The following is a 25,761-nucleotide window of genomic DNA, read 5'->3' as shown; positions in this document are numbered from 1 at the left end:
AATTTGACAACGGTTTTCGCTTGTAAAAATTCAAACATTAATAAGTTTTTTCGCCATTTAAATAATTTCTTAGACAACACTGCTTTTCCGTTTACGAGAATTTACTAAAGTTTAAGAGAGAAAAACGAGTTTAATTTAAATCAAGCAGTGAACAAAACGTACTAAAAAAATACAACAAAAATACATTAATTAGTAAAAAATTTAGAATATTTCAACTCCACATCCGGGAGTCTTTATCAACGGAAAAGAAAAAAAAAGAGAAAAATAATTTAAATCGTTGAGAAAAAACAACACAACAACAAGAGCTGAACACAAAAACAAATAATCCTCCCTATTTTTCTCCACAAAAGGAATTTTGAGTCAAATGTTAATTACCTTATATTGTAAAAATTGTTCGATAAAAAAAAAAGCTCAGCCAGTTTTTCTATCTTTTCCTCCCCCTGGCTTTAAGCAATTGGTAAATAGGACTTATTTAGGTAAAAGGCTGAAACTGCTTAGCTAAACTGAGAATTTTATATTGCAGCAATCTAAATTGGTCCTAGATGAATATTACAGAATGGTTTATGCAGGAGTTGATGAAAGTCGTAGCCCCAGGTAAGTTAATCCACTCAGTCTCTTTATTTTAATACATCAAGACCAGGTTTTTGTTCTCTTACATTTGTTGTATCGGTATTTAGTTACAATTGTAGCAAAAATAAGCTTAATAAGGATGAGAACCACGAAAGGAGCTAGATAAACAATGAGTAGACCTTTGGAGGCCAGTCCTACAAGCAGGCCAAAAAGGCTCAGGTAAAAAAAAAAGATTCCGGGAAAAACAGGGTCGAGAATCGTGTGTGCCTTCTGGCTTACCACGGCTATTTTTAATCCTGGCGTCAACTATTTTACGGGGCCATTACTTAATTATGTTGTCATAGCAACGACTGCCCTTAATTCAGGACTTAAAATTTGTAAACTGTATGTCTTGCAACCCTATTGTTGGAACCATTGTTTCATGTTTCGGAGAAGGAGATGGGGAATTGTTGAAAAAGGAATATTTGTAAAAGTAACAGCAGTTTTTTTTAATAATATGCTGTATTTTTGAATATAATATATGATATTATACTCAGTAATCTTTAAGTATTTGGCTGATCCGTTATTTCAGTAATTACTGATGTCAGTATTTTTCAGTATCTTTTTAAATAATCTTTTGAATAGTATCTTTTTTGAAAAGATTTACTATTCTATATAGCCTATTCTATTAAATAATTACACCTCTGCAAAAAAAAAAAAAACAAAAAAAAAAATTTATGAATTCAAAAAAAAATAAAAAAAAATGTCAAAGCTATAAGTGTTTGCTGTCTCTTGGAATTCTTTAAAGCTACGCATTAGTTTTTTTTTAGAAATTGAATTCAGACACTCATTACTATACTAATTTTGCCTCTTTAGGACTTTAGGAAAAAAAGCTTTTAAAACTTTAAGAGCAAACTTTTTAGGGCTTTAGGACAATTAACTTTAGAACTTAAAAAAATAGGCCAGTTACGTGGAAAATACAAGACGGGTTCCAAAAATTTGAATTCTCGAGTCAGAGCTTCTATCAGTCTAAAAAGTATCATATTACTAAGTAATTTGCTACCTACAGAGACCAGACTAATGCCTCGATAATTACCACACTCACTCTTATCACCTTTCCTTAATTATGTTGAAATACAAGACAAGTCACAAAATTTTGTATTCTCGAATCGAAGTACGGACCCAACGCCTTCTCCCTCGGTGCATGTGTCAGGTCTCAGACCTAACAGTTGCTGGTAGATTCTGCCTAAATTGACATGGAATTCTTAATAGGAAAGTCTCTCATATTCCTGCTGTAAATTAGAGCTTCTGGAAATGTCCTCTTTCTGAAGTTGTGTGTTTGCGGGTAATAAGGAAGAACAACGGGAAAAAATTGTTTGTAAACAATTACGCTAAATCCAGCAATTTCTAAGGAATAATTAATACAAAAGTAAGTACTGGAACTAGAACTGGAAGAACTTGATATAAATATTCGTAATAACTCAATATTGAGTTTTGTTAAAAAGTTACTTGGAGATACCCAAGAGATAAAAATGAAGTAAGATACATTCGGAACCCAAGTAATTTAACTCTCGGCCTTTAACGATAATCTGGTAATTTTAATTTAAAATTAAAAATTTCTAATAATCTTAATTTAAAATTTCAATACAGAAAACTAAATATAACAGTTGCAGGTCGGGTTTTTTTGTATGACTTAAAACCCAATTCCATTATATAGAATTCTAAGGAATTGTTTGTGCTAATAGAAAGAGAAGATAATAAACATCTTATCTAGTAGGTCATTGTTGGGAGTAAAGGTAACATCCAGCGTAACTTCTTGTGTAAACTTCCAGCGCAAAACTTACTTACTTGACTACCCTTTTCGGCAACGAGCGAAGAGTATAGGTAACTTAGAATAATGGAAATTGGACCAAGTGCCGACTAAAAAATTGTTAACGTCATCCAGCGTTTGCCGTTCCTTTGTATTTTTTAGTGCAATAAGAAGGCAAAATTAATGTAGTAATGAGTGTTGTGATTTCAATTTCTGAAAGGAAAACGATTGCGTAGCTTTAAAAAGAGATCCCAAGAAACCCCAAATGGCTTTGAAAGTTTTTTTTGAAGCTGGTGCCTCAAAAAAAAATTGACTTTATGAAAAGGATTGATCACTATCAACAATGTTACGAGACACTGAATGAAAAACAAGAGAACTATGACAGATATTTGAAAAATTTTAACGCAGGAGAGAGAGTTGTTTTTTATAAGCCAGACAATTTAATCGAAAACAAAATTTTTTTTTTTTTTTTTGGTTGTTTTTTCTCTTATAAGCCCCCCATAACCGTTAGTAACGGGATTGTTAAATATCGTTACTTACATGCCTATCTGACTTGCAGCTGTGACTTCTGAGATTGTAGCCAAAAACTATGCCCTGTCGATCTTATTTGCCATGCAAAGAAGATCGACTTCTTTGAGCCAAAAACTTTGCCAAAATTTGGCTTCTTTGAGCCAAAAACTTTGCCATGCCCTGTCGATCTTTCCTTTATGGAACAACTTGGCCAGCGGTTTTGGTATCTCCAAATTGTGAAAAATGTCAAATAGGACCTTAGACATGACAGCAATAAAATGGATGGAGTAAAGTCAGAAAGAAACAGATTTTAGTTGTAAAAATCCTGAGACTCAAAAACAGTCGTTGTATTTTCTTGTTTAATTTTATCATAAATCGTAAATACATTTCTTAAGGCTACTGTAAAGGGCATCATGAGGGGAGGGGTGCTGTGTCTTTTTTTTTACATTAAGTGCCTTTTGGCCATTAAGCTCATTGCTGTAAGTTTCAAATTGATCAGTAAAAATTCTTTGCTGTCCTTTTCCTAGGCTTAGATTGACTTAAAAATTTCCACATGAGTCTGTTGGCATTTATCCTTTCGTTCTTTTCACTGGTTTAAAATTTTACATGTCAATTTAGGCTCCGCCTGGCTTCAGTAAGGCTTCACTAATATCACCAATCAGGCTTTAAAAAAGTATTTAGTGACTTGCTTTTTCTGGTAGTAATGTGAATGGGTTACGAAAATACGTCACAGACAAAAATGATTAACTCAGAGTACAAATTTTACAATGAGATTCATTTTTATTGGCTCTATTTTTATGTTTTATTGTGTTTTATACTCACGCCTATTACGTTTCCCGGTTACGTCTCCCATGACGCTCGATGGAATTCGTTGAAATAGAACTTGTTGATGTTACGTGATTTTGTTGTTCACATGTGTTAATTTAGTAGTTTATTTGTGCTCTTGTGCTCTTAAATTTGTGCTCTTGAACTTTGAATAAGTATCCTCGAATAAGTGTACATTTTGATCAGAACAGCTAAGGAGTAAAAAAATAATCTGCCTCTGTGAATGGGATTATAAATGCAGCCTCTGGGGCAAAAGCCCAAAATAGCCCATGTATAAAACAGAGCTTCATAAAAGTGTGGATATGTTACACCTTCTTGAAATCGTACAGGGATTTTTTTTTTTCGTGATAATTAAACGCCCCAAAGTGAGGCATTTGGCCCTCTAACCCCTCCCCATTTTTCATTATAATTTTTATTTATACGGTTTCTGAGCTGACTGATTATAGATGAGAATTATAGATGATATCAGGTACGGTATGTATTTAGACAATGGTAAATCTTGATCAGTATTTATATTACAGCCCTGATGATGGACATACCATGGAACCCAGTCTGACTTCTGATCCAGCTCCCAATGCCAATACTGCTAGCAATCCACCAGTGGTTCAACCCAAGGCTCAACCAGTGCCCCAAGTTCAAGAAAGGGTTAAATATCCGCAGCCAGTGAATTATAATAGTAAGTAATATTAAAGGGTAACTCAAAAAGACCGACAGATTTAAAAGGCTCGTTATTTCTATTTGTTATTGTTGTTGACAACATTGTTTTTGCATTTTTTTTGTTATCACGGGTCATTGAAGTTATGTTCTGCTACTGTGCCTTTGTTCTCGTTGCCAATATTTGTGGTTCGTAAAATTTATTCGTAAATGTATGGTAAATTCGACCATACCGGCTTTCTTTTTTAGACACCCTTTATTTCATTTGATATTTTAAACATAAGCTAAAAAGCTAGATGTCTTAAATGTATTTCCACTGTCCTAACAAAGTTGTGGGCAATAATTTTTTGGCAAAAAACCGCTTCGGCTAACAAGAATTTCGACCATGAAATTCGGACAGATTAGAATTTAAAAATAAAATGTATAAATTTCTTCATTTAAATATAGATTTTTGACTGCTGTTGTGGTTTATCATTTGAAATGTGTTCCTTTGTTATAAATTCAGAAGCTGCTTTCTATCTTCGTTTATATTTCAGTGTTCATTTTTAAGGTTCATGTCAGATCATGTGCTTTCATATGTGCTGTGCTGACTCAACTGTGCTGCTCTATTCACTATAATCAGGCTTAGCTGGTGGCTCCGCCCCCAAGGACTAGGCAAGCAAAAATTACCTTAGGAAATCTGGTGCCTTATTCTGGGAAAGTTGCGCAAAAAAAAATATCGGCCAACAGCCGATATTTTTTTTCCGATATCCGATAATGACACTAACCCTCATATTGGCCCAATAATATCGGTCGGTCGGGCCCTAGTAGAAATTCTTCAGTGGATAAATATCTGGATGGGGAAGCTCTACGTGAAACTTCGTTTACACAGGGCCAGGTAACATCTTCATTCCAGGGCCTCGAGTAGAAAACGTTTCTTGAGAGGTGTGGGGTGGAGGTGGGTGGTTGTGTGGTGGGGAGTTGAGGTGGAGTCAAAGACGGCTTGGGTATACAGTAAATGTGTACCACCAGAGGTTAAGACTGATGCTCTAGATCAGGGGCCACGGGACTGTCGATCGGTACCCGTTTATCGCGCAAAGAAATTTTTTATACCTTGCTGGGAAATTTCAGTCCCAACCATCGGGCTGGCAATTAGTGCCATTAGTGCTGCTCATCTCAGACTAATAGCTCACTGAAACAACAGAATTACCTCACGTTCAGTATAGCTTATTTTGGTCGATTGCAAATGAGTTTCACCACTGACAGCCAATGAAGAGCTTTCTCTTTGAAAGTGAATGGTTTTTGAAAGTGAATTTCTCTTTGAAAGTGAATCTCTTTGAAAGTTGACTGTCAGTAATGAAAACCAAGAACAATTGACTGTAATGAGCTATATTGAACGCTGGGCTAGGGTCTTGCGCATCTGTCACTTAGTGTATGTTCATGTAATCAATATAGATCAACTAGGCAAACAATGCATTCAAGAAGAAAATATATTCAATAATTCAAAGTCAGTCATGTAAAACCAATATGAACCAAAAGAGTAAAAAAACTAGGGAATATGTAAAAACGTTCTAAACTTAAAAAGTCAGAAAACATAGTGAAAAACGGGTATGATATTTAAACAAAGCTGTGGAACAAAAAAAAACTAAGTAATAAAAATCCGAATATTTTGACTCCGCGTCCGGGACCAACGGAGCAACGTTTTATCAACGGGAAAAATGGATTTATCTAATTAAACACATGATAAAGACAAAAAATCTACTTAACAAATGAAATTATAATAAACACTGTAAACTGCTTTGTTTCAGTATTATACCCGTTTTTTTCTATATTTTCATTTATTAAAATCCTATAATGGAAACGCAGTGTTGTCTAAGAAATTATTTTATTGTTAATCATAGATATAAACTAAAATTATGAGGGCATATGAACTTCAAATTTGGGTAGACATGAACTAGACTGGAATTAAACATTCATCTTGCCGAATGAAATTGTTGTTGTAACAGTGGCTGGAAAACAAAACATAAAACTGGAAAACTGGCAGAGTGCCAAAACGACAACAAACTAGAAGAATTAGAATGAATAATCGGGAGTCAATAATTGAAGTGTAAAATGTCAATTAAAAAGTTAACAAGATAAAAACTAGTCAAAATCAACTAAAGAAAAATTAAATAAATACATTTAAAAAAAAATAAAAGATACACAAAAAAAGAGGGGACCAAAACAAGTGAATACACAAAAAACAAATATTCCCTGGACTACAATACGGTATCCAGTTTGGTTGTGAGATTTAGCTTTTCTTGCAAACAAAACACGAAAGGTAAATACTTTTAGCCTTCAAGTTCAAGACAAAGCTAAAGATATTGGTAGAACCATTTCAGATGTAGTCTCATTAAAGAAACGCTGGAACTGTGGGGAAAAAGTTTCTCAGGGTGAGTACAAAGTACTTTGCCTCTTTGAAATTGATCATTTACAAGCAAGGCCTTTCACAGACTCCTTAAAGCAACTCCTTATACACTCCTTATTAACTCCTTATTAATTCAGTTTACGGTTTTAAGACTCCAAGAAGCAAGGCTTTTTAACAACCTTGTAATTGTGTTTATATTTTGTGTCGCCTATTCAATCTTAATAAACAACATTTTTTTTTTTTTTTTGTAGTTATTGTGTTTTCTGTTTAACCACGTTGTTAGTGCGTCTGTATCTTATTAAATAAGGCTATTCTTTTAAATTTTTCGTTGTTTATTGTATTTTCTTCGAACCTTACTATTGCGTTGCTAATATTATGTTATTTTACCCTTTTTTTTTCAAGGAATACCTGATCCATTATTTTGCAGAATCAGAAGCCGCTTTGCTTCCACCAGTGAGGACTCTCCCAAAACGCAATCGAAGAGTCTATACGCGACAGTTCTTGCTTCTTTGCGCTGAATCAGTTCTTAGCAAAAGGAAACCAACGGGCTTTGAACGGTTTTCATCCGAACATCCGGATATTATCAAAACGGTATATTTGCACGCCCGGTGATTACTAACCTTAGCACGACGCAACCTTAATCATCCAAATCCACTGCTAGTATTTGATTAAAGAATATAGTTATCTGATAAGAGAGTAAACTCAAAGGTAAACACTGAGTTTTTTTTTTTTTTTTTTTTTTTTTTTTTTTTTTTTTTTTTTTTGGTCTTCGATTTAACTCCAAATTCTACGAAATTAAAATTAAGCTTGCTTTACAGTTTCCTACTTTTTCTAGCTAATGTTGCACTGTGCGCTACCAACACGTGTCACAGTGCCAACAATCTCTTATCAGTTTACCATACTCTTTGAGTTTTGTATTATAAATTGCTTGTGAGAAACGTACACTGAATGTAGTAATTTTAAATTTGGTTAATTTCTGTGAATAGGCCAAGTAGGATCATAACTTATAATCTTTATTAATTTAGCTTTAATAGAATGTCTTTGAATAGACTAATTGAATATATTTAGTTATTACCCGCAATGGGAGGGGATAAAAGCAACTTTTCCCTCTGAAAAAAAGTCAAAAATCAAATAAATGTCGAAAATTAAGCAGAAAATTTAGACCCAATTTAACTATCTGTTTCAAAGTCAATCTATCGCCAGGAAAAAATCAGTGCTGTCGCTTTAAGGAAAATTTCCACTTTAATTGTTGATCGGTTGAGGCTATTACTATAAAATATTAGTTGATAATATTTTATGATTTTTTTCATGAATAATAATTTTCAACTATTTGACATTCGGATTGATTCCGCAAGAAAATAGTTTTTTACAACAAAGACCATACTGTATATTGCTTTTTTTCAAATGTTATTGTACAAACGATTTGACTGTTTATTTCTGCACTAGTCTGTATCAGTTTTAAATTATTTAGTCGTTCAAAGCGCTTCCAATCCTTGTCACATTTAGAATCTCTAATGAATCTGTTTCTGCCTTTGGGTGTTTTCAACGGTTTGAAAACCGTTGAAAACCGTTACAGCTATAACCTTTTTTTCTTTTTTTATTGCAATTCCGTATCTTATAAGATGGTTTATTTTTCATTTGTAATATTGTATATAATTCCTTTACCACTAAAAATAACTTTTTATATTCGGGATTTCTGATGATTTGTTTTTTGTCTTTTTTTTTTTTTTTTTTTTTTTTTTTGAGTTTTTTTTTTTTTTTTTTTTGCATAATGCCACATATCTTCCACGATCACCAAAATGGCTTAATTTGATTAGCCCTGGCCACATTCATTTGTTTTTTTTCTAATTTTCAAACTTAAATATAACCGTTATGCTCCTAAAATTGCCTTATTACATTCAGAATTGCTAGTAAATCATTTTTCTTTTTATTTGAATGATGTTGTATATTTTCCACGGTTTCCCAATACATCTAAACATAGAAAATAGTATCCTGAGAGTTTTTGCTTTATTTTTTTATTGGATAAAACTTTTATAGTCGTTTTAGAAAAATTTATGCTTAAAAAAATGAACAATAAATTTTTTGTAGTTAAATGCAGTATCAACCATTTATTTTTATCTACTATTATTTTATTTATGATTTATATATTATTAATTCGTTTATAGCTTTATTGAAGATTTGCTCGTTTCATAACGGCATTTATTTTGGCAGTTTTAGAATTTTGTTAAATTTTGGCTCCCTGTTTTTATATTGTTTTCCCTTGGCCTTTAGTTTAGTTCATCTTACCAGTTGTTTTCAGTTCTATTGTTGTACGAGCGGAAAGAGATTTGTTGGTTTTGTATTTGCTGCAAATATGAGAATTGTCAACACTAATTGCTTTTAATTGCCAATCAAATTTTTCGATTGACCATTTGCGTTGTTGTCAAGAACGGAAATTTTAAGTCGTTGCAGCCTTTTTTGCTATTTTTCAAACCCAGTAGTTCAAAAACTCTTCTACATTTGTCAACCCTGTTGTTTGTACAGTGTTTTTCCTTCCCTTTGTGTTTTGTCAGTTTTACTGTTGTTTTTATTTCTATTCAGTGTAATTATTTGTTTTTTTTCTATCCTATTCTTTTATTTCATTAATTCTATTCATTTGTTTTTATTTCTATTCAGTTAGTTTTTATCTCTATTTACGCTGTTATTATATGAGTAAATAGAGCTTTTTTTGTTTTCTTCTAAGCTAGAAGCATGATACTAATCAACAATAACTGACTTGTATTAATCAGTAGTTCAATAGTCAATAGTAGAACACCGCAATAATGGTGTTCGCACCTCTTATGTGTCAGACTTGGCAAACGGAGTTCGGGGGGCGGGGGGGGCTCCTAAGTGTTCACGTTCGCAAATCTGTTTTGTTAACAAAAAACATTACCAAAAGGAATAAGCATTTTTTTTATCAGACTTCTTGTATCATGTCTACTACGAATCGTCTAATTTTAGTTAAACATTTTTGTTGAAATATTTCACTTTTTTTAAGTGTTACAACTTATTCAAGACAAATACATAAAATTTTAAAGTAGTTTTTTTCAAAAATGTTAAAAAAATCGTATCATCACCCCCAAAGGCCGTGTCCAGGTTTTTTTTCGGAGGGGGTTTTACAAAAGTATTTTTTTTATTTTTTTCGGAAGGGGTTCTGCACACAAAAAAAGTCTCAAAAAACGCATAAAAAATTTGTCTATATTCACTTTTGTTACGTTTTTTACGGATCGGGAAAAGATTTCGGGGGGGGTCAAACCCCCCCCCCCTCCATCTGAATACGGTCTTGTTCGTGTCCGTTCCTTAGTGTATTAGAGTTCTATTTCATTCGACGCAGCATTTCTGCTGGATTTTTTTTTATTGATTAATTTACGTAGTTTTTTTCTGATAAGAAAAAATGAATAATCTTCAGTAGTTTATTATTATATGTGACTGAATTTAGTTTAAAAGACCTGAATTCAAAATGAAATTTGAGCTAAAACTGAGAAAAGACAGGATATGTTGATTAGTATTGATATAGAAGTTGTGCCTTTGAGTTCCGTTTTTACCTGTCATTTCTGAACTAAAATTTTCCTTGCACTTTATTCGCGTGTTCTCAATTATTTATTGATTCTCTTAAGAACTAAAATGTTATTTTTTGTCAAAAATAGTAGAATATTAGTTTAGGATCCTCGTTTTTTAAAATATTACAGGTAAAAAAGTATAAAAAAGATGGCTGATGATATGACCCCATCCCAAAATAACATTCCCTCAATTATTTTTTTTATATTTATTTCCACAATGGGAAGATCAGGAAAAACAAGAGAAAAAAATTTTACATAGTAAAATTACATAATAAAAAAATAATTATATACCTATGCCTATTATATAACCATATTTATATAATTATATGAAATTTTAACATATATTAAATTTATAAATATATATATATATATATGTATATATATATATACCAATGTAAAAAAAAAAATTCATGGCAAAAATTTGATATGGTACCCTGGCGACTATTTTGCACTTCGGGTGTCTAAGGGGGCTAGTTTAGAGGGACGTCTAGAACCTAACTTTTCTTAACCCTTAGGCCAATGTGATGTATTTGTGTTTCTGTTAAATTGTAAGTGATTAGCCTAGTTGAATAATAGCCTAGGTGTCTTTGTTGGTTTTGTTTGTTGGTCTGGTTGTTGTTTTCTTTTTTAGCTCAAATTGAAGTTGAATTACTCAAATCTTGGTTTTATCTTTTTTTGTTCAACCGTAGATAGATAGTTTATATGCATCTGGAAGTAAGATTATCCATTTCAACTCGAGCACAAAATTAGGCAGCAAAAGGGCACACAATTGGGCAGCCACAGAGAAAGTACAAAATAGGTACCTTAAAATGTCGATCACATTTCATAAGGGGTAACAAAAGGACCAGATATCAGTAACAGTTTTAGGACAGGGGCCGGTCGGTCTCCAATCACTTTCTACTGCTACAAACAACTCACCGCAGCACCAAGCCGCCTGAGGCTAAAACAGCTACGCACTGTATTTAAAAGAAAAATACTGGCCATAAACAACTTTTTTTACAAGGTCTAAAGTATCAGCAAAGTCCTCCCACCATCCTCCAGCACGACATCCTCCTACCCCCACCGCAGATGACCTGCCGACTTATAAAAATAAGATTAGAACTCTCAATTCTGATCAAATGAGCATCCTCCGAAGTTTCTACGACCACGAGGTGGAGGTGGGATGAGGAAGGGGCAGTTTGTCTTCTACACTGAATAAATTCTGTTCATTTTGGGGTTTAATGTTACTCTTTAGTTTCATAATAACAGCATTGACGAGAAATATTCCCAAAATTCAAGAGGGATTAAATATCCATTTCTGCCTTTGAGGCATTTCTCCTCTCTAATAATAGTGAAAAGGGGCGTGGGAGGGGGGTAGTAGCCCTCCGATCACTTTTGAGCCTCAATAAATGCAAGGGAACTTTTGATTTCCAATTAATGGGTCCGTCCAAAGTTTATATGACCATCCTATCCGTAAAAACCTTATCTATTAACAATGGGCAACTTGTATAGCTTAGAGCCCTTGCCTCAGGGGCTGGAAGAGGGGTCGTCAAGCCCGGAAGCATGGTTATTTGACCTTTGAACAAAATGGCTATCTCAAAATTTGGTCGGATACATTATGGGAAAAAACGGTTGGGTGTGACTTGTTGCCCTCCAATCGCTCTTTACTCTTAAAAAGGGCACTACGATTTTCAATCGTATGAGCCCCCTCCAAACTTTATACGACTGCACCTTCTCTATGAAGTGTTTCTGTGAAAAAATAAATAATTAATGATACGTTGTACCCTTATATACTCTTTGCTACGTAATACCGTTGCCTCTGACTGAAACAAGTGAGTAGAACTTTCAATTTCCCTTCTACAGAACATTTGAAATTATCCAGGGAGAATATGGGGGTAAATTATCCGAGGGGGGACGTCTAGACATTGCGCCAGCATAGGACCGTCTCCTTATATATTTTGTCAACACATTTATTTAACTGCAAAGCTCACGAAATTTTAATTTAATTTTGACAAGTGTATCGCCTCTAAATGCACTAATTTGGATTTGCACCCCTCCCTTCCGACTTCACACCACCAATAGGTTGTTGAAAAAACAAGTTTTTTTTTTTTTTTTTGCATGTGCTGAATTTTGCGTGGTTGGGCTTTTCTGTTGAATTGAATTTTGAATTTTATCTTGAGTCGAGTTTGCTTACGGTTGAGTCCATCCAATCTGAGTTTTGAATTGTGTCGTCGTTTATGCTTCTCGGTCCTGCTATAGTACATACTGTGATAACTCTAGATTTGTTTGAAAGGGATAGCGTGAAAACGAGCACACAGTATATATTAATACAAATCTATATTTTACGGTCGAAGATTCAAGGTAGAAATTTAGATGGCGTATTAAAGCATAGGATGAATAAGAAAAATAGGATCGCCATCCTTATCGTGCCTAGTGTATAAACTACTCTTATCCCTGGTTTTCTCGTCTTCTCTATAACACTATGTTACTTTGCACTTGTTTTAATCCATTCCGTCCATGTAGAGCTTAAGTAATAATTCAATTGAAAAAGGATACCTTTCCAAGGGGAGTGTGACCATGGTTTTCTTCTAGTTTTCAGGAAGTGAAAAGGAATCTTTAAAAATAAGTTGTTCCCATTAGATGACTTTAGTCCGAAAAAATGTCTGAACGCTTCAGCTATTTGGTATTTTCATTGGAGAGCTTGGAATTACTGAATTGAATCACAGTCAGTCGCGGAGTGAGAGCATCCCTGGCTGTAAGAGTTACTTGTAAAACAAACAAAAAAAAAATTGTAAGTCAAACTTAGTGGGTTTTTTTCTTTGTTTTTTTTTACTAGCTTTAAGAATTGCAATTTTATATAAAATCAAAAATTCTATACAATAGAATCAAACAAGTTTTGCCTTCTTTTTACTGATTCGAAATATGACATATCGCGAATGGATAAAAAAAAGCGGTTATTGGCCTGCCGCAAGCTTAAAAAAAAATTAAAGGGAAAATGTGATTGGTTTATACACCTCAAAAATAAGTCAATAGAATTCAAGTCAATTTTAACATAGAAGTAGCTATAGGGTAGTAATCGTGTTTTGAATTTGGACGGAATCGTTAGGAACTTGTGTTTTTCAGATATTGTTAATTGATTCAGCAGGGATTGCTAAATTTCACTTGGAACCTTGAGCATTTACATCTCTCTACCCAAAAATTAAATAATTTGGAATAATTTTTAATTGCATAACATTTCTTATACAACAGAAAATGAAATATATAGAAATATATAAACTGGCCACGAACGCTGCACATTTGGCAAGCATAACTGAGTCCAAAGAACATACAAAAATCATAGGCAGCGCAATAGCGCTGCCTAAGTAAAGAGCGATGTGGACACAACGTTTTTTTTTTACAAAGGCACTTCATGTGGCAGGATTGGATATTGAAAGGGCTAGTGCCCTTGTTAATAGTTGAAAGGGATTGGAGGGCAGCCAGCCCCCCACCCCGTTTATCATTTCCCCAAACACATCCAATCAAAATTTTGAGATAGCCATTTTGTTCAGCGTAGTTGAAAGGTTCGGAAATTATGTCTTAGAAGATGACAACCCCCCCCCCCCCCTCACAGCTCTCAGGGCATGGGTTGTAAATTATGCCCTGAGGGCATATAAGGTTTTTATAGAAATGTGGGACTCATTCGACTGGAAATTCGAAAAGGGACTCATTATAAACTTCGAAAGGGACTCATTCGACTGGAAATTTAAAGTTCTAGTTCCTCTTTTAATAGTTGAAAGTGACTGGAGGCCCCACGCCATCATTTTTCCAAACACGTCCGATCAAAATTTTGATATAGCCATTTTGTTCAGCGTAGTTGAAAGGTCCAGTAGTTGTGTCTATGAGGATGACAACACTCTGTGCAAGGGTTGTAAATTATGCCCAGGTGGTATATAAGGTTTTATGGAAAATAGTTGTCGTATTAACTTCGAAAGGAGCTCATTCAATTGAAAGTTCTAGTGCTCTTTTTTACTAGTCGAAAGTGAATGGAGGGCAACTAGCCACCCCTCACGCCCATCATTTATCCAAACACATCGAATCAAAACTTTGAGATAGCTATTTTGCTCAGCGTAGTTAAAAGGTCCAGTAATTATGTCTTTGAGGATGACAACCCCCCCCCCCACACACACACACACACAGCCGTCAAGGCAAGGGTTGTAAGTTTTGCCCTGGGGGTATATAAGTTTTTTATGGAAAGGGTGGTAGCATAAACTTCGGAGGGGGCTCACTGGATTGGAAATCAAAAGTTCACGTGGCGTTTTTAAGAGTTAAAGTGATCGGTTGACAACTAGCCCCCCCCCCCCTCACGGCCTATTTTCCCAAAATGCATCCGATAGAAATTTTGAGAAAACAATTTTATTCAAAGTAATCCCAAGGTCATATAACATGGCCTTCAGGGTTTAAACAGCCCCTCAGAACCTGGGGGCAGGGGTTATAAGTTGCCCCGGGGGGCATATCAGGTTTTTATGAAAGGGTGGTTGTATAAACTTTAGACGGGACTCTTAATTACAAATTGAGAGTTCTGGTTCCCTTTTAAGAGTCAAAAGTGATGGAGGTCAATACCCCCCTCCCGACACCCTCTTTTCCGAACGCATCGGATCAAAACTGTGAGATGATCATCTTGTTCAAAATAGGCCAAAGGGTATATAAAAATGCATCCATGGTTGACGCAACCCACTAGATCCCTGGGTCAAAGGTTGCAAGTTATGCCCTGGGGGCATACAAGGTTCTTATGAAATGGGTGGACATATACACTTCGGATGGGGCATTTGATTGGAAATGGGAAGTTATAGTGTCCTTTTTAAGAATCAAAGGTGATTTGAGCGCAACAAGCCTCCCCCCTCGTTCATTATTTCCTAAAAAAGATCCAATCAAAAGTTTGAGACATCTATTTTCTTCCGCATTGTTAAAAGGTCCATAAATTATGTCCTTGGGGATGTCCCCCCCCCCCCCACAACCCTCCGTGCAAAGGCTCTAGGTTAGGCAATTCGTTAATTGTTTACATGTAGCATATGTTATTGACTTTCCATAAAGATTATTATTACTTTCCAAAAGACAAAGGGTATTCAGGTGAGCCTTTCTAAGAATGTTGAAGGGAGCGTTGAACTAAATCAAAATACGTTATGTGTATATGGGTTGTCAAAAGGGCTTAACTCAAGAATGACTGAGTGTATTAATTGGGAACGTTCAGGAAATGATAAGGGAGATGACCAATTGACCAAAAGGGTAATATTTACATGCTACTACTGCTACTTCTACAACTACAACATTACTATATTTAAAATATTGATGGGAAATTTAAACTAAATCAAAAGACACTATGTGTATGCACATTGTCAAAAGAGCGTATCTCAAGAATTTCTTTTGGTATTAAGTTGGAACTTTCAGAGAATGCTTAGAGGGGAAGATCAATTGACCAAAAGACAATATGTGCAGGCTACTACTAATATTACTTATGCTGGTACATTTACTACTACTACTTCTATAACAACTACTTGTATGACTAAGAGCATTATAATAAAAATGTCAACAATTTAATGAATGTAAAGGTTATCAAAAGGACACATCAGCAATGCCATAGCAACAGCTAATTGTATTAAGTTGAACCTTCCAGGACTTGATGAGAAGGATGTTGAACTGAGCAAAAGACAGTACGTTAATACTATTGATGCTACTAGTGCTATTACTATTAATACTGATACTGCTACTGTGACTACTATTACAACTATGCTTAATGGCATGAAGGTGAAAGTTTCAGGGAATTTTGAGGGGGAAGGTGAACTGAATAACAACACACCGTCTATATGCAGGTTGTCAAAAGGGTGTTTTAGTAATATCTTAGGAACAGATTGGTGGGTGAAGTTGAAACTTACGGGGCTTGTTACGGTGGATGTTAAACTAACCAAAAGACAGTACTTGCATCCTATTATAACTACTCATATTAGTACTACTACTGCTACTATTGTTACTACTGCTACTGCCATTAAAGCTAAAGCTACTACTATTAATCCTATTGCAACTACTGCTACTACTATTACCGCTGGTACTACTGCTACTAAAGCTAAAGGTGTTCAGGCGAAAATTTTGGGGCGAACATAATATATATTTCATCAAGTTTAGTCTTACCCATCAAAAGCTTTTTTCTCCAGGGGTGATCGTATCGATCGTGAGAGGGCTCATTCGAACGGAAATTAAAAGTTCTAGTACCACTTTTTAAGTGACCAAAAAATTGGAGGGCAACTTGCCCCCCTCCCACGCTCATTTTTTTCCCGAAGTCATCCAATCAAAATTTTGAGATAGCCATTTTGTTCAGAATAGTCGAAAATCTAATTAGCATGTCTTTGAGGATGACTTAATCCCCCACAGTTCCCGGGGGAAGGGCTGCAAGTTATGAACTTTGCCCATTGTTTACATAAAGTATTGGTTATTGGGAAGTATACAGACGTTTTCAGGAGGGATTTTTTTCTGGTGGGGGAGGAGTCAGAGAAGAGGGTTACGGGGGAGGATCTTTCCATTGAGGATGTTTCCTTGGGGGAAGGGACATTTCTATGAAGGGGGCACCGGATTTCCCAGTATTATTTAAAAAACGATCAGAAATTAAATATAAAAAAACAAGTTTTTTCAACTGAAAGTAAGGAGCAACATTAAAACTTAAAACGAACAGAAATTATTTCGTATATGAGGGGGGTTCGCCCCCTAGTCAATACCTCGCTCTTTACGCTAAAGTTTTTTTTAGTACTTTCAAAAGAGCTATCTATTCTAATTAACCGGCCTTTGTGATTCAGGGATATTTGATTCGAACAAAATTTTAACTTTAGCGTAAAGAGCAAGGTATTGACAAGGGGTGAACTCCCTAATATACGTAATAAAACATACGAATGTAGAAGTTCGTTATGTAAGTTAATTCGTAAGTTACGTCAGAACAAAATTTCGAGAAAGCCATTAAATTAATATGCAAATTTTGTTTTAATTATTCATGTACGGTGAGCCAAAATCAAAGCTTAATTAATTAAAAAATGTTCAGAAATTAAATAAAAAAACAAGTTTTTTAACGGAAAGTAAGAAGCGACATTAAAATTTAAAACGAACAGAAATTATTCCGTATATGAAAGGGTATGTCCCCTCCTCAACGCCTCGCTCTTTACGCTTAAGTTTGACTCTGTCTCACAACTTTATTTTTTAAAACAATAAAAAACCTTAGCGTAAAGAGCGAGGCGTTGAGGAGGGGACAGACCCTTTCATATACAGAATAATTTCTGTTCGTTTTAAGTTTTAATGTCGCTCCTTACTTTCAGTTAAAAAAAACTTGATTTTTTTATTTAATTTTAATCTAGCCAGAGGGTACTATGTGAATACTATTAATACTACCAGTACAGTTACTGTAACTAAAAATTCTAAGGGTATTAAGGTGAAATTTTGCAGGAACGTTTAGGGGGAGTTTCAATTAGACGAAAAAAACTATATATATGCAGGTATTCAAAAGGGTATATAACCAGTATCATAGGCAGCGCCACTCTAATAGCTAGCAATATCATTGAAACTTTAAAGGAGCTAATTGGACTGGAAATTAGAAGTTGTAGTGTCTGTTTTAGGAGTCAAAAGTGATTAAAGGGCAAGCAGCCCTCATCCCAAGCTCATTCATTTCCCAAACACGTCCAATCAAAATTTTGAGACAGCCGTTTTATTCAGCATAGTACAACGCTCCGTTAACTATGTCTCTAGGGATATTGTGTATGTCAACCCCCATAGCTATATAATTTGACTATTATGCTTTAAAACTAAATCTTGCTTTAAAGCTAGATCAAAAAGTACTGTGTGTGTGGTTGCCAATAAGACACCTCAGCAATATCTCGAGAACGACTGGGGTTATTAAGTTGAATCTTTCAGGGCTACTACTATTACTACTCTATTACTGCTTCTGCTCTTCCAATTTAAAAAAAAATCAAACGAGTGTAAGCGTATCCAGGATGTCAAAGGATATAGATAGAATTTTTTGGGAACGGTATTAAGTTTTATTTCTCTGATCAACTTGAGGAGGAATAAAACTAAATTAAATAGTACTATTTGTGTTGAGATTGAAAATTGTTGAAAAAGTTTCTCCGACATACAAATAGCAAGCCAAACTATGGATTCTTATAGAAAAATCCGAAAAGATATAAAAAAAAACTTTTTCCATGAAAAATACTATGTCAGTAAAAAACTAACAGAAATTAATTTAAAAACTTTTTCCACAAAACAAGTTTTTCAAAGAAAAGTAAAGAACTCCATTAAACCAAAAATGATCAGAAATAAAGTCAAATAATCTTCAAAGCAGTAAACTGCCACAAACCACTATCAATAAATAAATGAAACCCAAAACGGACAGAAATTACAATAAATACGAAAGTAAAACTAAAAAAAAGCAGAAATTGACATGAGTAGGGTTGACAATGCCCATGCCTTCTCAAGACCAAAACGAAATTTGCCCTTTATTGAAAAAAAAAATATCTCGGATTACATATACTGATATTTATTCTTGAAAGTCTGAATAATTTTTTATTTATTAAACTCAAAAAAGTGAAAACAGTTTTTATGTATTTTATTTTCAGTAACGTGCTAATTATGTTCTTGTCTTGAGAAGGCATGGGGGTTGTCTACCGTATTCATGTTAATTTTTGCTCGTATTGAGTTTGACTTGGTCATTTATTATTATTCATAGTGATTTGTGGTAGTTTTATGCTTGGAAGATTACTGAATTTATTTCTGCTCATTTTTGGTTTAATTGAGCTCTTTACTTTTCTTTGAAAAACTTGTTTTATGGAAAAAGTGTTTTAAATTAATATCTAAATATAAGCAAGTGTCTTTACGCTGTAGCGTTGCCTATAGTAAAGGCCATACGGCTCCAATGTTTTATTATTTATTATTTTTTTCCCCAGAGGCACTTCATACGGAAGGGGGCTCATTCGATTGGAAATCGAGAGTTCTAGTGCCCTTTTTAATAGTCGAAAATGATTGGAGGGCAACTAGCCACCCCCCACGCCCCTCATTCCCCCAAACACATCGAATCAAAGTTTTGAGATAGCTATTTTGTTCAGCGTAGTTGATTTCCAGATAGAAAATATATTTTTGAGGAGGACACTCCCCCACAACCCTCAGAGCAAGGGTTTTGAGTTAAGTCCTGGGGCATACATAGTTTTCATAGACAGCGTTGCCGTACGAACTTAATAACATGCTCATTCGATTGGAAATTCAAAGAGCTAGTCTCCTTTTTACTTTTCAAAAATAATTAGAGGGTAACTAGTCCCCCCCCCTACATGCCCATCATTCCCTCAAAAAAATCCAATCAAAATTTTAGAGATAGCCATTTTGTTCAGCGCAGTTGATTTTCACATAGAAAATATGTTTTTGAGGAGGACACTCCCCCACAACCCCCAGGGCAAGGGTTTTAAGTTATGCCCTGGGGGCATATAATGTTTTTATAGAAGGCGTTGTCGTAGAAACTTCAAAAAAGACTCATTCGATTGGAAATTCAAAGGGATAGTACCCTTTTTAATAGTTGAAAGTGATTGGAGAGCAACTAGCCCCCCCCCCCACGCCCATCATTCCCCCAAACACATCTAATCAAAATTTTGAGATACCATTTTGTTCAGCGTAGTTGATTTCCAGATAGAAAATATAATTTTGAGGAGGACAATCCCCCACAACCCTCAGGACAAGGGTTTTAAGTTATGCCCTGGGGGCATATAAGGTTTTTACAGAAGGCGTTGTCGTAGAAACTTCAAAAAAGAATCATTCGATTTGTAATTCAAAGGGCCAGTGCCCTTTTTAATAGTCGAAAGTGATTGGAGGGCAACTAGCCCCCCTCCCCCCCCCCCCACGCCCATCATTCACCCAAACACATCCAATCAAAATTTTGAGATAGCCATTTTGTTCAGCGTAGTTGATTTTCAGATAGAAACTATATTTTTGAGGAGGACACTCCTCCACAACCCTCAAGGCACGGGTTTTAAGTTATACGCTGGGGGCATATAAGGTTCTTATAGATGGCATTGTCGTAGAAACTTCAAAAAAGGCTGATTCGATTGGAAATTCAATGGGCTAGTGCCCTTTTTAATAGTCGAAAGTGATTGGAGGGCAACTAGCCCCCTCCCCCCCCACGCCCATCATTTCCCCAAACACATCCAATCAAAATTTCGAGATAGCCATTTTGTTCAGCGTAGTTGATTTTCAAATAGAAAATATGTTTTTGAGGAGGACACTCCCCCACAACCCTCAGGGCAAGGGTTTTAAGTTATGCCCTGGGGGCATATAAGGTTTTTATACAAGGCGGTGTCGTAGGAACTTCAAAAAAGGCTCATTCGATTGGAAATTCAAAGGGCTAGTGCCCTTTTTAATAGTCGAAAGTGATTGGACGGCAACTAACCCCCTTCTCACACCTACCTTTTCCCCAAACACATCCAATCCAAAATTTTGAGATAGCCATTTTATTAAACGTAGTTTTAAGCTCTAGAAATTAGGTCTTTGGGGAAGACAACTCCCCCACAGCCCTCAGGGCAAGGGTTATAAGCTATGCCCTGGGGGCATATAAGGTTTTGTATAGACAACATTGTCGTATAAACTTCAGAGAGGACTCATTTGATTGGAAATTGAAAGTTCTAGCTCACTTTTTAAGCGTAAAAAAATATTGGAGGGTAACCAGCTCCCCCCCCCCTAAACCCTCTTTTCCCAAATGTATCCAATAAAAATTTTAAGATAGCTATTTTGTTAAAAATAGTTCAAAGATTATATAACAAAAATTCCGTTGTTGACACAACCCCCCAGGGCCCCGCGGCTGGCGTTATAAGTTATGCCCTTAGGGCATATATGGTTCTTATGGAAGAGATACTCGTATTAGCTTCAAAAAAGTATCATTTGATTTTAAAATGAAAGTTCTAGTTCACTTTTTAAGAGTCAAAAGAGATTGGAGGGCACCTAGCCCCCCTCCCCTCCACGCCCTTTTTTACTCAAACCCTTCCGATAAGAACTTTGAGATAGCTTTTTTTCAAAATAGTTCATATAACGAAAACTCAGGGGTCAACACAGCCCCCCAGGGTCCGAGGGCAGGTGTTGAAAGTTATGCCCTTGGGGAATATATGGTTCTTATTGAAGGGATGTTCGTAAAAAATTCAGAGATGGCTCATTAAAATAGAAATTGTAAGTTCTAGTTAAGTTTTTTCGAGTCAAAAAATATTAGAGGGCAACCAGCTCCCCCCCCCCCCCCCGACCCACGCCCTTTTCCGCCAAATGCATCCAATAAAAAATTTTAGGTAGCCATTAAATTAAAAATTTTCCAAAAGTCCGGTAACAAAAACTCTGATGCTGAGACAATCCCCCAGGACCCAGGGGCAAATATGTAAAGTTAGACCCTGGGATCGATATTTTTCGCAGAACAAAGAAGCTCGTCAAAAATTCAGAGAGGGCTCAGTCTCTTGGGAATTGAAATCCGGCTCTTTTCAAGGGCCAAAAGCGATCAGAGGGCAACTAGCCCCCCCAGCCCTTTTCACCCAAATACATCTGATAAAAAATTTGAGGTAGCCATTTTGTTAGAAATAGTTCAAAGATCATAGAACAAAACTGCTTTACGTATGGTCATTTTGTTAAAAATAGTTCAGACGTCAGATAAGAAAAACTCCTGTGTCGACACAACCCCACCCCCCAGGGCCGGCGGTGTAAGTATTGCTCTGGGAACATATATGGTTCTTATGGAATGTGTACTCGTATAAACTTCAGAGAGGGTTCATTTGAATGTAAATTAAAAGTGATAGTTCATTTTCTCAGAGTGAAAAAAATCGGAGGGCAACTAGTCCCTCCGCCCTCCACGCCTTTCGGAGTATCGGATGGATAAACCCATCCGATAAAAATTTCAGGTAACCATTTTGTTAAAAATAGTTCAACCATCAGATATTAAAACTCCAGGGTCGACACAACCTCCCAAGGCCGAGGGACAGGCGTTGTAAGTTATACTCTGGGGATTTTTATGGTTTTTATAGAAAGGATACTCGCATAAACTTCAGAGAGGGCTCATTTGATTGAAAATAGAAAGTTCTAGTTCACTTTGAAAGAGTCAAAAGAGACCTAAGCTTAATCTAGTCCCCCCACGCCCTTTTTCCCCAAACCCATCCGCTAAAATTTTTTAGATAGCTATTTTGTTAAAAATAGTTCAAACATCAGGTAATAAAAACTCCGAGGTTGACACAAACCCATTTTTTCACTTTGATATTGTTACTTTGATATCATTTTTGTTATTTGTATTAATATTTTATTTTTTTATTTTTAAGGTTTGATTTTGAAATAAAAAATTTTAAAAAACTTTAAATTTTTTGCAATAAAAAGTGAACAGAAATTAATTAAAAAAAACTTTACGAAAAATAAGTTTTTTAAAGAAAAGTAAAGGCCATTTTAAACTTAAGCTCAGCAGATACAAATACCTTTATAAATTCAAACTCAAAATGACCAGAAATTACTATTAAAGAATAAATGAAACCCAAAACGAACAGAAATTAAATAAACAATCATAGCAAAAACATACAACAAGTAAAACTTAAAAACATAAAACATACATAAACGTAAAACATACAACAAGTGAAACTTAAATTGAATATGCAAATTAAGCTTGAAACAAACAAAAATCACCACAAACAAGAGTTTGGGTATGACCTCCTTCTCTCACTGTAAAAGTCTAAAACCTACTGCGTCATTGGCGCTTTACTGAAAACTATATGCGTCTTGATCAGTCTTGAAAAGTATTAACAACATCAAATTGAATATTTGATGTATAATGATAGTAATTGTTGAAAGATCCATCAGTTCAAGAATTTATTTCTCTGTAATTGTATTTTTTTTTTCATTGCTTTAATAACTGTAAAATAATATGTTTGTAATATAATCTGTTTTAAGTTAAGCGCCAATTACGCAGTAGGCTTTTGGTTTTTATTTACAGTTAGGAAACGAGTCAGTATCCAATCACTCGTTTGTAGTGAAACTAAATTCGTCTTAAACAACTTTAAAAAGAGATAGTAAATTAAACTGAATATTTTATGTATAATGGTATTAATTGATGAAAGCTCATCAGTTCAAAATGTTACTATAATTTTAATGTTTATGTTCAGAGATAAGTACAAAAGAAAACATTTGTCACAAAATTGGTTTTCAGTAAAATGCCAGTGACGCAGTAGGTTTTAGACTTTTACAGTAAGAGAAGGGGGTCATTCCCAAACTCTTGTTTTTGGTGATTATTGTTTGTTTCAAGCTAAATTTGCATATTCAATTTAAGTTTCACTCGTTTTAAGATTTATTTATTAATTTACATTAATATCTATTGTATGTTTGTTTGCATTGATTGTTTATTTAATTTCTGTTCGTTTTAAGTTTCATTTGTACTTCAATAGGAATATTTTTTTTTCGTCTTAAGCTTGATTTTCATATTCAATCTAAGCATTACTCGCTTTAAGATCTATTTATTCATTTATATCATTACTTGTTGTATGTTTTTGCTATGATTTTTTATTTAATTTCTGTTCGTTTTGGGTTTCATTTATTCTTTAATAGTAATTTCTGGTCGTTTTGAGTTTGAATTTTAAAAGGTATTTGTATTTGCTGAGCTTAAGTTTTTTCAGAAATTATCTTTAATTGTCTTCACCAAAAAATAAAGAAAAATTTTGTGATATATGCTGACTGATTCCTTTTCCACAGCCACTTGAGCATTGTTGGCTTTATTATTGTACACGAATAGTAACTGGATGACAAAATAAGGGTCCTTATTCTCTTGGGATTTTTTTCAAATTCCTATCTCCAGCCTTCCCTAATTCTAATGCTTGGAAGATCATGTTTAGACACTCAGTCTTAAAATAAACTGCACTAGTCTTGCAAAAAAAAACAACATTAAATGCAGCTTAGACCAATCCTCGACGTAGTTCCAGGTAAGCTGATTCACACTACTTGAGCTGGATTCCAAGCCAAACTTGAAGTTTTGACGTTTTTTTTTTTTGCTTCAAAATTAAGACTTATAGAATCAATTTCAGTCAATCTGGGGTTCCCACAACTGTCATTTTTGTTTTTATTAGATCATAGTCACTGAAATCTTTTTTTCAAGAGCCACAATAAAAAATGAGCAGGTTCAAACCGAAATTATGGAGAAACGTGTTTCGCTAAGGATGAAACAGTAATAGACCTGCCTTATGAGCAACTTAGACAGGAGATAAAGAGGATCTTCCCAGTGCATGATTTCGACTGTTGATCGATTCCTGATCGTTTCATTCGCGTAACTCAATTACTTTCAAAAATTTTAAAAACCCATTATCCAGAATTTTACCAATACTTTTACATTATTTAATTCTAGGCTAGAATCAGCTGAAATGCGAGGCTAGCCTATTACTACCTTACTTTGTAGTCCTGTCTTTTCGGATACTTACACACAAACTTTCACCCTTAGCCTATGTATCTCTTCTTTTTCAGTCTTATAAAAATAGTAGCAATAAATTACTGAATATTTTCTAACACTGGCTTAATTTTATAGTATCCATTCTCCATTGTTTTAAATTTTTGTCAAAATATTTAACAAACGTAATAAATTTCGCTGCTAAATCCCTTCTGCGTGAACCCTAGCCCATAGTAACCGAAAGTTATAAAGAAAGTTTTGAAAAAAAAAACCCGTCAAGTGACGAAGGGTCGCAGTTGAAGTTGATTTAGGAATAGTATATTTTTGTTACTTATTCATGAGCCGGACAAAATTTTTGGAGGGTTGGGGGTTAAACCCGGTAACACCCGGATACGGTCTTCCTCTTGGGCATGATGTCATATTTGAGTGACTTGTTACCTCATTCCCTGAAATGACGTCATATTCCTTGAAATGTCACAGACAGATTTTCAAAGAAACAATGGTTGACAAATATTGGAAAAATATTTCACCAAAAGCACAAAAATTAACCCACAAAAGTTTATTTTTTTAACTTTAAAAACGTTAAAGTTTAATTAAAAGTCGAAAGAGACACAATTCTGACGAAAAGGTCATGTGAATGCAACAGCAAACTTTCATATACATCTAAGCGGGCCGTATCCAACGAAAAGGGGCTACCCTTTTTTGACCCGCCCCCCCCCCCCCAAAAAAAATTAAAAAAATCGACTCTTACAAAGCGACAATGACATGTATAGACAAGTGCTTCTTATGTTTTGTAAAGTTTTTTGTAAAACATCCCGAACATAATGACCTCCCTCCCCCGAACCAAAATCCTGGATACGGCCTTGCATCTAAAGGTAGGTACTCACACTACTCGTATAGTCTCTTTAGTGAATACTTAAGAACCTGAAAACTAATGCCTAAAAACTTCATAATTTTAATAAAACCAAAAATAAACTTAGACAATCAGGATTTTTAGGTATGGACAGACCTCAGTTGGGCCCAGGGGAAAAATGTTTTT

The 25,761-nt window shown here is 34.8% G+C and overlaps 1 protein-coding gene across 3 annotated transcripts in view; it reads left to right on the top strand.

The window, feature by feature from the left end:
* Positions 1-25,761, top strand: part of mxt (Eukaryotic translation initiation factor mextil) — a 75,019-nt gene that overhangs the window by 46,136 nt on the left and 3,122 nt on the right. For 2 of the 3 annotated variants that reach the window (XM_089097635.1, XM_089097634.1), the window contains 3 exons: positions 524-594; positions 4,216-4,370; positions 7,162-7,325. In XM_089097635.1, coding sequence (XP_088953761.1) covers positions 524-594; positions 4,216-4,370; positions 7,162-7,325 — 390 coding nt within the window. Of the gene's footprint in view, positions 1-523; positions 595-4,215; positions 4,371-7,161; positions 7,443-25,761 lie in introns of all 3 variants that reach the window. The other variant, XR_016142502.1, reaches the window with a different exon arrangement.

Source organism: Artemia sp. Qi Xiang Cuo, chromosome 12 (assembly GCF_049724085.1).
Source record: "Artemia sp. Qi Xiang Cuo chromosome 12, ASM4972408v1, whole genome shotgun sequence".
Classification (NCBI taxonomy): Eukaryota; Metazoa; Arthropoda; class Branchiopoda; order Anostraca; family Artemiidae; genus Artemia; species Artemia sp. Qi Xiang Cuo.
The sequence above is the reverse complement of the archived record's forward strand: the minus strand, read 5'-3'. Positions and strand labels throughout refer to the sequence as shown.